The sequence below is a fragment of the Macaca nemestrina genome, chromosome 18 (assembly GCF_043159975.1).
Source record: "Macaca nemestrina isolate mMacNem1 chromosome 18, mMacNem.hap1, whole genome shotgun sequence".
In the NCBI taxonomy this organism is placed as follows: Eukaryota; Metazoa; Chordata; class Mammalia; order Primates; family Cercopithecidae; genus Macaca; species Macaca nemestrina.
Window position 1 is genome coordinate 27,345,324 of NC_092142.1, and position 11,542 is coordinate 27,356,865.

The 11,542-nt window shown below is 52.2% G+C and overlaps 1 protein-coding gene across 1 annotated transcript; it reads left to right on the top strand.

Annotated features, from left to right (window-relative positions):
* The first annotated feature begins 3,236 nt into the window (after positions 1 to 3,236).
* LOC105482866 (Tu translation elongation factor, mitochondrial) lies at positions 3,237 to 7,392 on the top strand. Its single transcript, XM_011743254.3, has 10 exons — positions 3,237 to 3,391; positions 3,504 to 3,698; positions 4,009 to 4,175; positions 4,434 to 4,538; positions 4,627 to 4,791; positions 4,938 to 5,070; positions 5,155 to 5,259; positions 5,388 to 5,539; positions 5,635 to 5,754; positions 6,653 to 7,392. Exons 1-10 carry the CDS (start codon positions 3,340 to 3,342, stop codon positions 6,824 to 6,826), a joined length of 1,368 nt encoding a protein of 455 aa, XP_011741556.1. The 5' UTR covers positions 3,237 to 3,339; the 3' UTR covers positions 6,827 to 7,392.
* The last annotated feature ends 4,150 nt before the right edge of the window (positions 7,393 to 11,542 follow it).

Here is an 11,542-nt window from a genome sequence, read left to right on the forward strand (position 1 = left end):
GAGACCAGTCTGGCCAACATGGTGAAACCCCATCTCTACAAAAAATACAAAAATTAGCCAGGCATGGTGGTGTATGCCTGTAATCCCAGCTACTCGGGAGGCTGAGGTGGGAGGATGGTTTGAGCCTGGGGAGGCTGAAGCTGCAGTGAGCTGTGACTGCCCCACTATGCTCCAGCCTAGGAGACACACAGCAAGGCTCTGTCAAAAAAAACAAAAACAGCCGGGCGCGGTGGCTCACGCCTGTAATCCCAGCACTTTGGGAGGCCGAGGCGGGCGGATCACAAGGTCAGGAGATCGAGACCACGGTGAAACCCCGTCTCTACTAAAAATACAAAAAACTAGCCGGGCGCAGTGGTGGGCGCCTGTAGTCCCAGCTATTCAGGAGGCTGAGGCAGGAGAATGGCAGGAACCCGGGAGGCGGAGCTTGCAGTGAGCCGAGATCGCGCCACTGCACTCCAGCCTGGGCAACAGCGTGAGACTCTGTCTCAAAAAAAAAAAAAAAAAACACACAAAAACAAAAACAAAACCCATGTATACTACACACGATACCAGCCTTTCCTAAGCAGAGCTGATTGATTGGAGGGCCAGGAGGAGAGAAGTCTTAGCAAGTTCTTCACTTTATCTGAGCAGTAAAATGCTAGTTAAATTATATACAGTCTGGCCGGGCATGGCGGCCCACATCTATAATCCCAGCATTTTGGGAGGCCGAGGTGGGCGGATCACTTGAGTTTGGGAGTTCAAGACCAGCCTGGCCAATATGGCAAAACCCCATCTCTACTAAAAATACAAAAATTAGCTGGGCGTGGTGGCAGGCGCCTGTAATCCCAGCTACTAGGGGGGGCTGAGGCAGGAGAATCACTTGAACCGAGCAGATGGAGGTTGCAGTGAGCCGAGATTGTGCCACTGCACTCCAGCTGGGCAAAAGAGTGAGACTCTGTCTCAAAAGAAAAAAAATATATATATATGCTACAGTGCAGTGTGCACGCTTTTTGGGGTTTAGCGGTGTTAGATTCCTTAATCACCCTGATCATCAGTTTTTGTATCTGCAAAATGGGGGAAATAATAGATCCTACTACCCAGGGTAGGACTGGGAGCGCTGATGGTGAAACAATATGAATGCCTGAACATCATAAAGCTCTAGTTCAGAGTTTCTCAAACTCCTCTGAGTTTTCATTAAAAAATTTTTTTTTGGAGATGGAGTCTCACTCTGTCGCCCAGGGTGGAGTGCAGTGGCATGATCTCGGCTCACTGCAACCTCCGCCTCCCGGGTGCAAGCAATTATTCTGCCTTAGCCTCCCGAGTAGCTAGGACTACAGGCACACACCGCGAAGTCCAGCTAATTTTTTGTATTTTAGTAGAGATGGGGTTTCACCATGTTGCCCAGGCTGTTCTCGAACTCCTCCTGAACTCAGGCAATCTGCCCACCTCGGCCTCCCAAAGTGCTAGGATTACAGGTGTAAGCTACCACACCCAGCCAAAAAAATTTTATAGAGATGGGGTCTTTCTTGGCCGGGCATGGTGGCTCATGCCTGTAGTTCCAGCACTTTGGGAGGCCACGATGGGCGGACCACTTGAGGTCAGAAGTTCGAGAGCAGTCTGGCCAACGTGGGTGAAACCCCGTCTGTACTAAAAACACTAAAATTAGCTGGGCGTGGTGGCACACGCCTGTAGTCCCAGCTACTCAGGAAGCTGAGGTGGGAGAATTGCTTCAACTCGGGAGGTTGAGGTTGCAGTGAGCCAAGATCACCTCATTGCACTCCAGCCTGGGCGACAGAGTGAGACTCTGTCTCAAAAAAAAAAAAAAAAAAAAAAAAAAAAAAGAGAGATAGGGTTTTTCTCTGTCACTCAGTGTGGGGTGCAGTGTCACGACCATACCTCACCATAGCCTTGAACTCCTGAGCTCGGGCCATCCTTCTGCCTCAGCCTCCTGAGTAGGAGGGGCTACAGGTGCACACTACTGTGCCTGGCTAATTTAAAAACTTTTTTTTTGTAGAGATAGGGTCTCCTAATCTGCCCAGGATGGTCTTGAACTCCTGGCTTCAACCCATCTTCCCACCTCAGCCTCCCAAAGTGCTGGGACTATAGGCATGAGCCACTATGCCCAGCCTCCTCTGAGTTTTGGAAGGGTGTTTGTTACATAGCTTCCCAGTCCGTGCATAGACCCGACGGAATCATATCTCCAGGGGAGGAATTAGGGAATCTTTGCAACACTGTCCACTGAGTCTCAGGATCTGATGAGTTCCGAAACATAAATCAGGGTTAAGCAACCACAATTAACACTTTGGAGTGCCATGTGGAAGCTGCCATGAGATGATGGATGTGGAAGTTAAGGGACATTGACTACCCTTGCACTCATTAATTCAACGTTCACTGCATGCTCCACCCTGTTAGGTGCTGGGGCCACAGACAGAATAAAGGAGACTCAGGCTGCCCTTAAAGACTCCCCTAGCTGGCTCCTCATCTGCAAAATTAGATGGGTGGGGCGATGCCCAAAGGAATTGCTCCTTAGGCTGCTGAGGGGCTACAGGGTTGGGCAGCGAAGCTGTCTTGTGGGCTCTGGCCCTTGTGAGGTCTAGCAGTACAAGGTCCCCGCAAGCTGCCTGACCTCACGGGGCCCAACCCTGACTCCTACCCAGTTAATCTCCTCTCAGGGCCAGAGGTCAGGCTCTCCCTATGAAGTGGATACTACTATTCCCATTTTACAGATTAGAAAACAAAGCCTCAGCGGAGAGAGAGGTCACACTTCACCCCATCCCCGAAAGGCGTCCAGGACCTGGTCCCCTACCTCCAGCTACGGCAGAAGGGGCCAGATATCTCGCAAGACCCGGGTAGCGAGTCGGACTCCAGACGACTCGGGGTCTCTCCCTGCCGGGCCCAGTTGGTTCCTGAGCAGTCGGAGCCGCAGCTGCCTCCCCGAGCCCGAGTCCCTCCCTCCGGGTCCGGCCTAGCCCGCCTGACTCCCATGCTAGCACCTCCACAGCCCGTCGCCCTGACAACTAGTACGCCCATGAGCCTTCGCGGCGCCGGTGCTTTAGGGGACGCTCCCCAGTGCCCCCCGCGACCGCCAGAGAGAACTACGTTGCCCCTCAGCCCGTGAGGCCCGAGCGGTGGAAACCCTCTCCATCATTCTCCGCCCCCGAGACACCAGCCCCCTCCATGACGTCTTCAACCGCGCGCCGGACGTCGGCGGAGACGGCCATAGACACTGGCGGCTAGAGGGGCCCGGACTTGCCCTCCCAGTCCTTACTTCCGTCGGAAGTGCCTTCCTGCCGCAGGCGCCCTTTCTCTGCTGCACGCTCGGGCTCCTGGGCCCCGTTCCCCGGTTCCTGGGGCGCGAGTATGACCACAATGGCGGCAGCCACCCTGCTGCGCGCGACGCCCCACTTCAGCGGTGAGGGGTCGGGGAGGGCGATGGCGGCCCAGGAACACTTTGGGGGTGTGGTAGGTGGCTGGGTTCGGTCTGACCCCTGCCCTGCCTGACTCCCAAGCTTCGGTCCCGGCAGGTCTCGCCACCGGCCGGACCTTCCTGCTGCAGGGTCTGTTGCGGCCGCTGAAGACTCCGGCATTGCCTCTCTTGTGCCGCGGCCTGGCCGTGGAGGCCAAGAAGACTTACGTGCGCGACAAGCCACATGTGAATGTGGGTACCATCGGCCATGTGGACCACGGCAAGACCACGCTGACTGCAGCCATCACGAAGAGTGAGTGGGGTTGGGGCGTCCAGTAGCGCCTTATCTACTGATGGGACCTGGAGCCAGGGGGGCAAGGCTAGCAGAGTGTCTGCTGGAGGTGTTTACTGTGGCTCCAAGAGCAGAGGCTGTACCCCAAAGAAGTCACAGGGCAGACCCTAAAGGCCCCCTAACATTCTTTCTGACCCACAGTTATCTCTGCTGGAAGCGTTAGAGATTGGAGGAGGTTATGTATTTAGGTGGGAGGGCTCAGGGGCGTGGTCTAAGCTCTGCCTCTAGCACTGCAACTTTAGCTGAGAGGTGTGTTCTCTTTCTCCTTTAGTTCTAGCCGAGGGAGGTGGGGCTAAATTCAAGAAGTATGAGGAGATTGACAATGCCCCGGAGGAGCGAGCTCGGGGTATCACCATCAATGCGGCCCATGTGGAGTATAGCACTGCCGCCCGCCACTACGCCCACACAGACTGCCCGGGTCATGCAGATTATGTTAAGGTGAGGGTTGCTGGGACTCTGGAGACAGGGCCAGAAGCTGCCTCTTGTCAGGATAAATGTTAGGCTTGTGGGGAGGAGATTAAAATATTCAGTGTTTGGATATGAGATGGCAGGTTTGTGGCCATGGCCACTCAGAATGGGTGGTGAGGAGATGATAGAGAAAGGTGGGCCTGAGATTCTAACTGCTACACTTGCCTATATGGATGTGGACTGAAGAGCTCGTTGAACTTGGCTGTTTCCTCTCCTCCTCCTCCCCAGAATATGATCACAGGCACTGCACCCCTCGACGGCTGCATCCTGGTTGTAGCAGCCAATGATGGCCCCATGCCCCAGACCCGAGAGCACTTATTACTGGCCAGACAGGTACTCAGAGCCTGGGTAAAGGTGCAGAGGGGAAGAGTGGGGAGTTGGGCCCCTCTGGATACTGTCCCTGTCTCTCTGCTGTCTACAGATTGGGGTGGAGCATGTGGTGGTGTATGTGAACAAGGCTGACGCTGTCCAGGACTCTGAGATGGTGGAGCTGGTGGAGCTGGAGATCCGGGAGCTGCTCACCGAGTTTGGCTATAAAGGGGAGGAGACCCCAGTCATCGTAGGCTCTGCTCTCTGTGCCCTTGAGGTGAAGGCCGGGTCAGGCAGGGTGGCTGCTGCAGAGGGTGGGGCTAGATGGGCACCCAGAGCTCTGCTTTGTGTCTGGGAAGTGGCTCTTGATAATCGAGGGGAGTAGAATGGGGATTTCAGAGTCCTGTCGCTTCCCCTCAACAGGGTCGGGACCCTGAATTAGGCCTGAAGTCTGTGCAGAAGCTACTGGATGCTGTGGACACTTACATCCCAGTGCCCACCCGGGACCTGGAGAAGCCTTTCCTGCTGCCTGTAGAGGGGGTGTTCTCCGTCCCTGGTGAGGACTCTGCCTGTTCCCACGCACTCTCTCTAGCAGCAGCCTAGCTCGGGGTCCCTGATGTCCTGTCTTATTCCCTCTCAGGCCGTGGCACTGTGGTGACAGGTACGCTAGAGCGTGGCATTTTAAAGAAGGGAGACGAGTGTGAGCTCCTAGGACACAGCAAGAACATCCGCACTGTGGTGACAGGTACGGGAAGCCAGCCTGGGGACCAGGGGCTGACTGCAGGGTGGCCTTACCCCGGCAGATCCCTTGTACCTTCCCTCCATCTTACACTCGCCTTCCTTCTCCCCACTCCTTTTCCCCTTTCCTCCTAGGCATTGAGATGTTCCACAAGAACCTGGAGAGGGCCGAGGCCGGAGATAACCTCGGGGCCCTGGTTCGAGGCTTGAAGCGGGAGGACTTGCGGCGGGGCCTGGTCATGGTCAAGCCGGGTTCCATCAAGCCCCACCAGAAGGTGGAGGCCCAGGTGAGGGCTCCAGGTGACGGTGGGCAGGGCTGAGCCAAGCTGTCCCCAGCATTCCAGCCGAGCCCATCTCACCCTCATTGTTCACTCTCCTCCAGGTTTACATCCTCAGCAAGGAGGAAGGTGGCCGCCACAAGCCCTTTGTGTCCCACTTCATGCCTATCATGTTCTCCCTGACTTGGGACATGGCCTGTCGGGTTATCCTGCCCCCAGAGAAGGTACGGTGGGTGGGAGAAATGTAGGGTGGAGGGAGCACTTTTTATATCACCTTTGCTTCACTCATAGTTCCAAAGACACACTGTGACAACCCAAGTGACTTTATTTCCTTAGGTGGAAAGGGGCTGCTTGTCGCTGCTAGCCAACAGAAGGGGCATGGCCCATGGACTTAGGGGCGGGAGTCCTCATCCAGTGTGCCCTAAGCTGAAGCAGGTTAAAAGCTTAGCTCTGCCAGCATGTACCCACAGAAAGATTTCCTAGACAAAGTCTCTTCTTTCTGAGAGTTTCACTATGTATGAAAGCTTAGGAAGTCCTGTGACCAAGAAACCTTCATAACCCACAACTTCTAGACATTTTTTCCTCAAGAACATACCTTAGGAACACTCATCACTGGTCTCTTTCATGTTTTCCTGTCTCAATATGCTGTTTGCATCTGCCTGACAGCCTGGGATGGATGACACTGTCCCCAGGCAGAACCATTCCCCTGCTGCATTCTCCCATGACTCTTAACCTCCGAGGTACCCAAAAAAAACTTAAGGAGGCCGGGCGCGGTGGCTCAAGCCTGTAATCCCAGCACTTTGGGAGGCCGAGGCGGGTGGATCACGAGGTCAGGAGATTGAGACTATCCTGGCTAACATGGTGAAACCCCGTCTCTACTAAAAATACAAAAAACTAGCCGGGCGTGGTGGCGGGCGCCTGTAGTCTCAGCTACTTGAGAGGCTGAGGCGGGAGAATGGCGTGAACCCGGGAGGCGGAGCTTGCAGTGAGCCGAGATTATGCCACTGCACTCCAGCCTGGGAGACACAGCGAGACTCCGTCTCAAAAAAAAAAAAAAAAAAAAAAACTTAAGGAATGAAGGCATCCTGGAGGCCACGCATGATCCTTCTCTTCCTACTCTAGGAGCTTGCCATGCCCGGGGAGGACCTGAAGTTCAACCTAATCTTGCGGCAGCCAATGATCTTGGAGAAAGGCCAGCGTTTCACCCTGCGAGATGGCAACCGGACTATCGGCACCGGTCTAGTCACGGACACGCTGGCCATGACTGAGGAGGAGAAGAACATCAAGTGGGGTTGAGTGCAGACCTCTGCTCAGCTTCCCTTGCGTGTAAGGCCTGTTCTAGCTAGGGCTCCCTCCTGCTTCCAGTGCCCTCTCATGACACAGGCTGCAACCCAGCAGAGGGCAGCTAGGTGGACATTTCTCCTGGTTGGAAGGGTCGGCCTGCCTGACTGGGGAGGTCAGTAAACTTCTGTGAATAGTAAGCCAGCCTGTGTCCTGTGTCCTTTGTGTGAATTGGAGAGGATAGGAGAGGACAAAAAGGGTGTTGAACCCCAGACAGATGGGGAGCTTGTGAGATCCCAGAGCAATTTTAATGGAGAAATCAAGTCCAGTGAGCTTAGGGATTGCCTAGACACAGTAGGATACTGTTGAATAGCCTCCTGGGAGATACTGGGAAAGAACGTTCTATCGCTCTGGAGCCAGCATGGCCTCAGCTCAGGTGCCAAACCCACCTTGTTTCCTCGGAATACTAAGTGAATGTCTAGCGTCCATTCACGTTCTGTGGGAATGGGGACCGGACAGGCATATCTCAGATGCTCTAGGTTTGCTTCCAGACCACCACAATAAAGCAGGTCACAAATTTTTTCGTTTCTCAGTGAAGTTATGTTTATATTATAGTTGACTCATGAACAATGCAGGGCTTAGGGGTGCCAGCCCCCCTCCATGTAGCCACAAATCTACATATAATTTGTTTTTGAGATGGGGCCAGCTTTGCACAGTGGCAGTATCATAGCCAATGACTCCATGACTTGAAATATCATCAGCATTGGCAATTTTTGATGGTCTCTATGGGGAAGCTGAACAAAGGGAAAAAAGGAAATACAGAGTCTCACTGTCACCCAGGCTGGGTGTGCAGTGGCACCATCCTAGCTCATTGCAGCCTCAGACTCCTGGGCTCAACCTTGGTCTTCCAAACTGCTGGGATTAGAGGTGTAAACTACCGTGTCCAGCTCCTCACATACAACTTGACTCTCCCAAAACATGACTAGTAACCTGCTGCCAGCCAGAAGCCTCACTGATAGCATGCAAAAGCATACTTTGTGTGTTATATGTATTATACACCGTATTCTTCAAACTAGAGAAAGTGTTAAGAAAATCATAAGGAAAATATATTCCCTATCAAGTGGAAGTGGATCATCATAAAGGCCCTCATTGCTTCACGTTTCTTAGGAGGAGGCCAAAGGGAGATAGGCAGACTCGGTGTAACCTGTATTTGAAAAAATTCACATGTAAGTGGACCTGTGCAGTTTGAACCCCAATCACTCAAGGGTCAACTGTACACTATATTAAATGTGTAATGTCTAAGAAAACTTTATTTAAAAATACTTGAGCCAAGGCCGGGCACGGTGGCTCACGCCTGTAATCCTAGCACTTTGCGAGGCCAAGGCGGGCAGATCACCTGAGGTCAGGAGTTTGAGACCAGCCTGGCCAACATAGTGAAACCCTGTCTCTAATAAAAATACAAAAAAATAAGCCGGGCATGCTGGCAGGTGCCTGTAATCCCAGCCATTTGGGAGGCTGAGGCAGGAGAATCGCTTGAACTTGGGAGGTGGAGGTTGCAGTGAGCCAAGATCGCACCATCGCACTCCAGCCTAGGCAACAAGAGCAAAACTCCATCTCAAAAAAAAAAAAAAAAAAACTTGAGCTGAGATTGCGCCATTGCACTCCAGCCTGGGTGACAGAGTGAGACTTGTCTCAAAAAAAAAGAAAAAAGCTTTTAACCAGGAAGCTGAGGCGGGCAGATCATGAGGTCAGGAGATCGAGCCCATCCTGGCCAATATGGTGAAACCCCCTCTCTACTAAAAATACAAAAAAATTAGCTGGGTGTGGTGGAGCATGGCTGTAGTCTCAGCTACTCAGGAGGCTGAGGCAGGAGAATCACTTGAACCCGGGAGGTAGAGGTTGCAGTGAGCCGAGATCGCACCACTGCACTCCAGCCTGGCGACAAGGTGAGACTCTGTCTCAAAAAAAGAAAAAATAAAAAAATAAAATTAAGAAAAGAGGCCACGTGTGGTGCCTCACACCTATAATCCCAGCATTTTGGAGGCCAAGAGTTTCCGAGCAGCCAGGGCAACATGGCAAAACCCCATCTCTACTAAAATATAAAAATTAGCCAGGCAGTCCGGGCACGGTGGCTCATGCTTGCAACCCCAGCACTTTGGGAGGCCGAGGCGGGCAGATCACCTGAGGTCAGGAGTTTGAGACCAGCCTGACCATTATGGTGAAACCCCATCTCTACTAAAAGTAAAGAAAATTAGCCGGGTGTGGTGGCGGGCGCCTGTAATCCCAGCTACTTGGGAGGCTGAGGCAGGAGAATCACTTGAACCTGGGAGGCAGAGGTTGCAGTGAGCCAAGATCACAGCATTGCACTCCAGACTGGGAACAGAGTAAGACTCCGTCTCAAAAAACAAACGAACAAATACTAGCTAGGCATGGTGGCTTGCACTTGTAGTCCCAGCTACTCAGGAGGCTGAGGCACAAGAATCACTTGAAGCTGAGATGCAGAGGATGCAGTGAGCCAAGATCGTGCCACTGCACTCCAGCCTGGGCAATAGAATGAGACTCTCTCAAAAGAAAAGAAAAAGGCCGGTCGTGGTCGGCCGGGCGCGGTGGCTCAAGCCTGTAATCCCAGCACTTTGGGAGGCCGAGACGGGCGGATCACGAGGTCAGGAGATCGAGACCATCCTGGCTAACACGGTGAAACCCCGTCTCTACTAAAAAAATACAAAAAACTAGCCGGGCGAGGTGGCGGGCGCCTGTAGTCCCGGCTACTCGGGAGGCTGAGGCAGGAGAATGGCGTAAACCCGGAAGGCGGAGCTTGCAGTGAGCCGAGATCCGGCCACAGCACTCCAGCCTGGGTGACAGAGCGAGGCTCCGTCTCAAAAAAAAAAAAAAGGAAAGAAAAAATAAATTATAAAAAAGAATAAAGAAAATGACCACTTCTCTAATATGCAGGGAATAAACTATGAGTGGATTTTCAAAAACTTGGGAGTGATGACTGGCAAGGATGCCAACACCAAGTAAAGCAAGGCTCGGCAAAGGTTAACAGGCACCCCATCACAAATGCATCCTGACAAATGAATACACACCCAGGATGGCTAAGATCAGCTCCCAGAAGGGAGGGGCTCTTGGGCCCAACTTAAGAGCTGTTTTGAGAAAATGCAAAACCTGATCTTTGACTCCAGAACAGAGGCAAACTAAGTGAAGCGGGTGAGAGCAGAGGAAGAGGGAAGAACTTTGCAAAAAGAACTGTCCAATGACAGGGCAGATTTGTCTTCTCCTCAGTGCTCAAGGAAAGGCTGCCAAGAGCTGCCAAGGGGAATTTCTGGCTGGCTGAAGGCTAAGTTCCCTTCCAACTTTTGAGATTTCTGCTCAAAGATGGTAAACATACAGTAGTCTCTACCCTTATCCCTGGTTTCAGTTATCCACGGTCAACCTGGTCTGATTATTTCTGGAATTTTTTTCTTTTTTTTTTGAGACAGTCTCACTCTGTCACCCAGGCTGGAGTACAGTGGCAGGATCCTGGCCCACTGCAACCTCTACATCCTGGGTTTGAGTGATTGTCCTGCCTCAGCCTCCAAGTAGCTGAGATTACAGGCACCACCACCATGCCCAGCTAGCTTTTTATTTCTAGTAGAGATGGCATCTCACCATGTTGGCCAAGCTGATCTCAAACTCCTGACCTCAAATAATATACCTTCTTCGGCTTCCCAAAGTATGGGATTACAGGGGAACCACTGCACCCATCTGGACTTTTTTTTTTTTTTCTTCTGAGACAGAGTCTCGCTCTGTCACCAGGCTGGAGTGCAGCGGCACGATCTCTGCTCACTGCAGCCTCAAGCCATTCTCCTGCCTCAGCCTCCCAAGTAGCTGGGACCACAGGGACGCGCCACGATGCCCAGCTAATTTTTGTATTTTTAGTAGAGACAGGGTTTCACCATGTTGGCCAGGATACTCTCGATCTCTTGACCTCATGAACCACCCACCTCGGCCTCCCAAAGTGCTGGGATTACAGGTGTTAGCCACCGCGCCCGGCCTGGAATTTTCTATTTAACAGTTCAGATTTTAAGTTGAGCACCATTCTGAGTAGTATGATGAAATCTTTTGCCATCCTGCTCCATCCATCCTGTCAGGACGTGAACCATCCCTTTGCCTGTTAGTCACTTTAGTAGCCGTGCTGGTTATCAGATTGATCGTTACCAGACTGATAGTTACAGCACTGCAATGATTTGTGTTCAAGTAACCCTTATTTACTCAGTGATGGCCCTGAAGCACAAGAGTATTGTGCCTAATTTAGAAACTAAACCTCATCATAGAAATAGGAAAAAACATAGTATACATAAGGTTTGGTACTATAGGCATCCACTGGGGAGCTCAGATCACATCCCCCACAGATACGGGTAGAGTGCTATACAATCTGCAGTCCTTCCAGAAAGCATCAAAATGACTACTCAGCTGGGCGTGGTGGCTCACACCTGTAATCCCCAGCACTTTGGGAGGCCAAGGCAGAACTGCTTGAGCCCAGGAGTTCAAGACCAGCCTGGCCAACATAATGAGACTCCGTCTCTTAAAAAAAAAAAAAAAAAAAAAAGATTACTAATACTTGTCATATTTCACAGTAGATACCCGTCTCTCCATCTGCACTTCAAACATCCTGAGCCCAGCTGAAGCCTTGCAGCTCCTGCACCACCTCACATCCACCTGCTGAGTGCTCTTGGGACTCCAACTCTGCCC

Bases quoted from the DNA above. Each gene is read 5' to 3' on its own strand.
- LOC105482866 (XM_011743254.3), top strand. From the start codon at position 3,340: ATGACCACAATGGCGGCAGCCACCCTGCTGCGCGCGACGCCCCACTTC. The intron at 4,176-4,433 runs GTGAGGGTTGCT...CCTCCTCCCCAG, and splicing joins GTCATGCAGATTATGTTAAG to AATATGATCACAGGCACTGC. The intron at 5,755-6,652 runs GTACGGTGGGTG...TTCCTACTCTAG, and splicing joins TTATCCTGCCCCCAGAGAAG to GAGCTTGCCATGCCCGGGGA.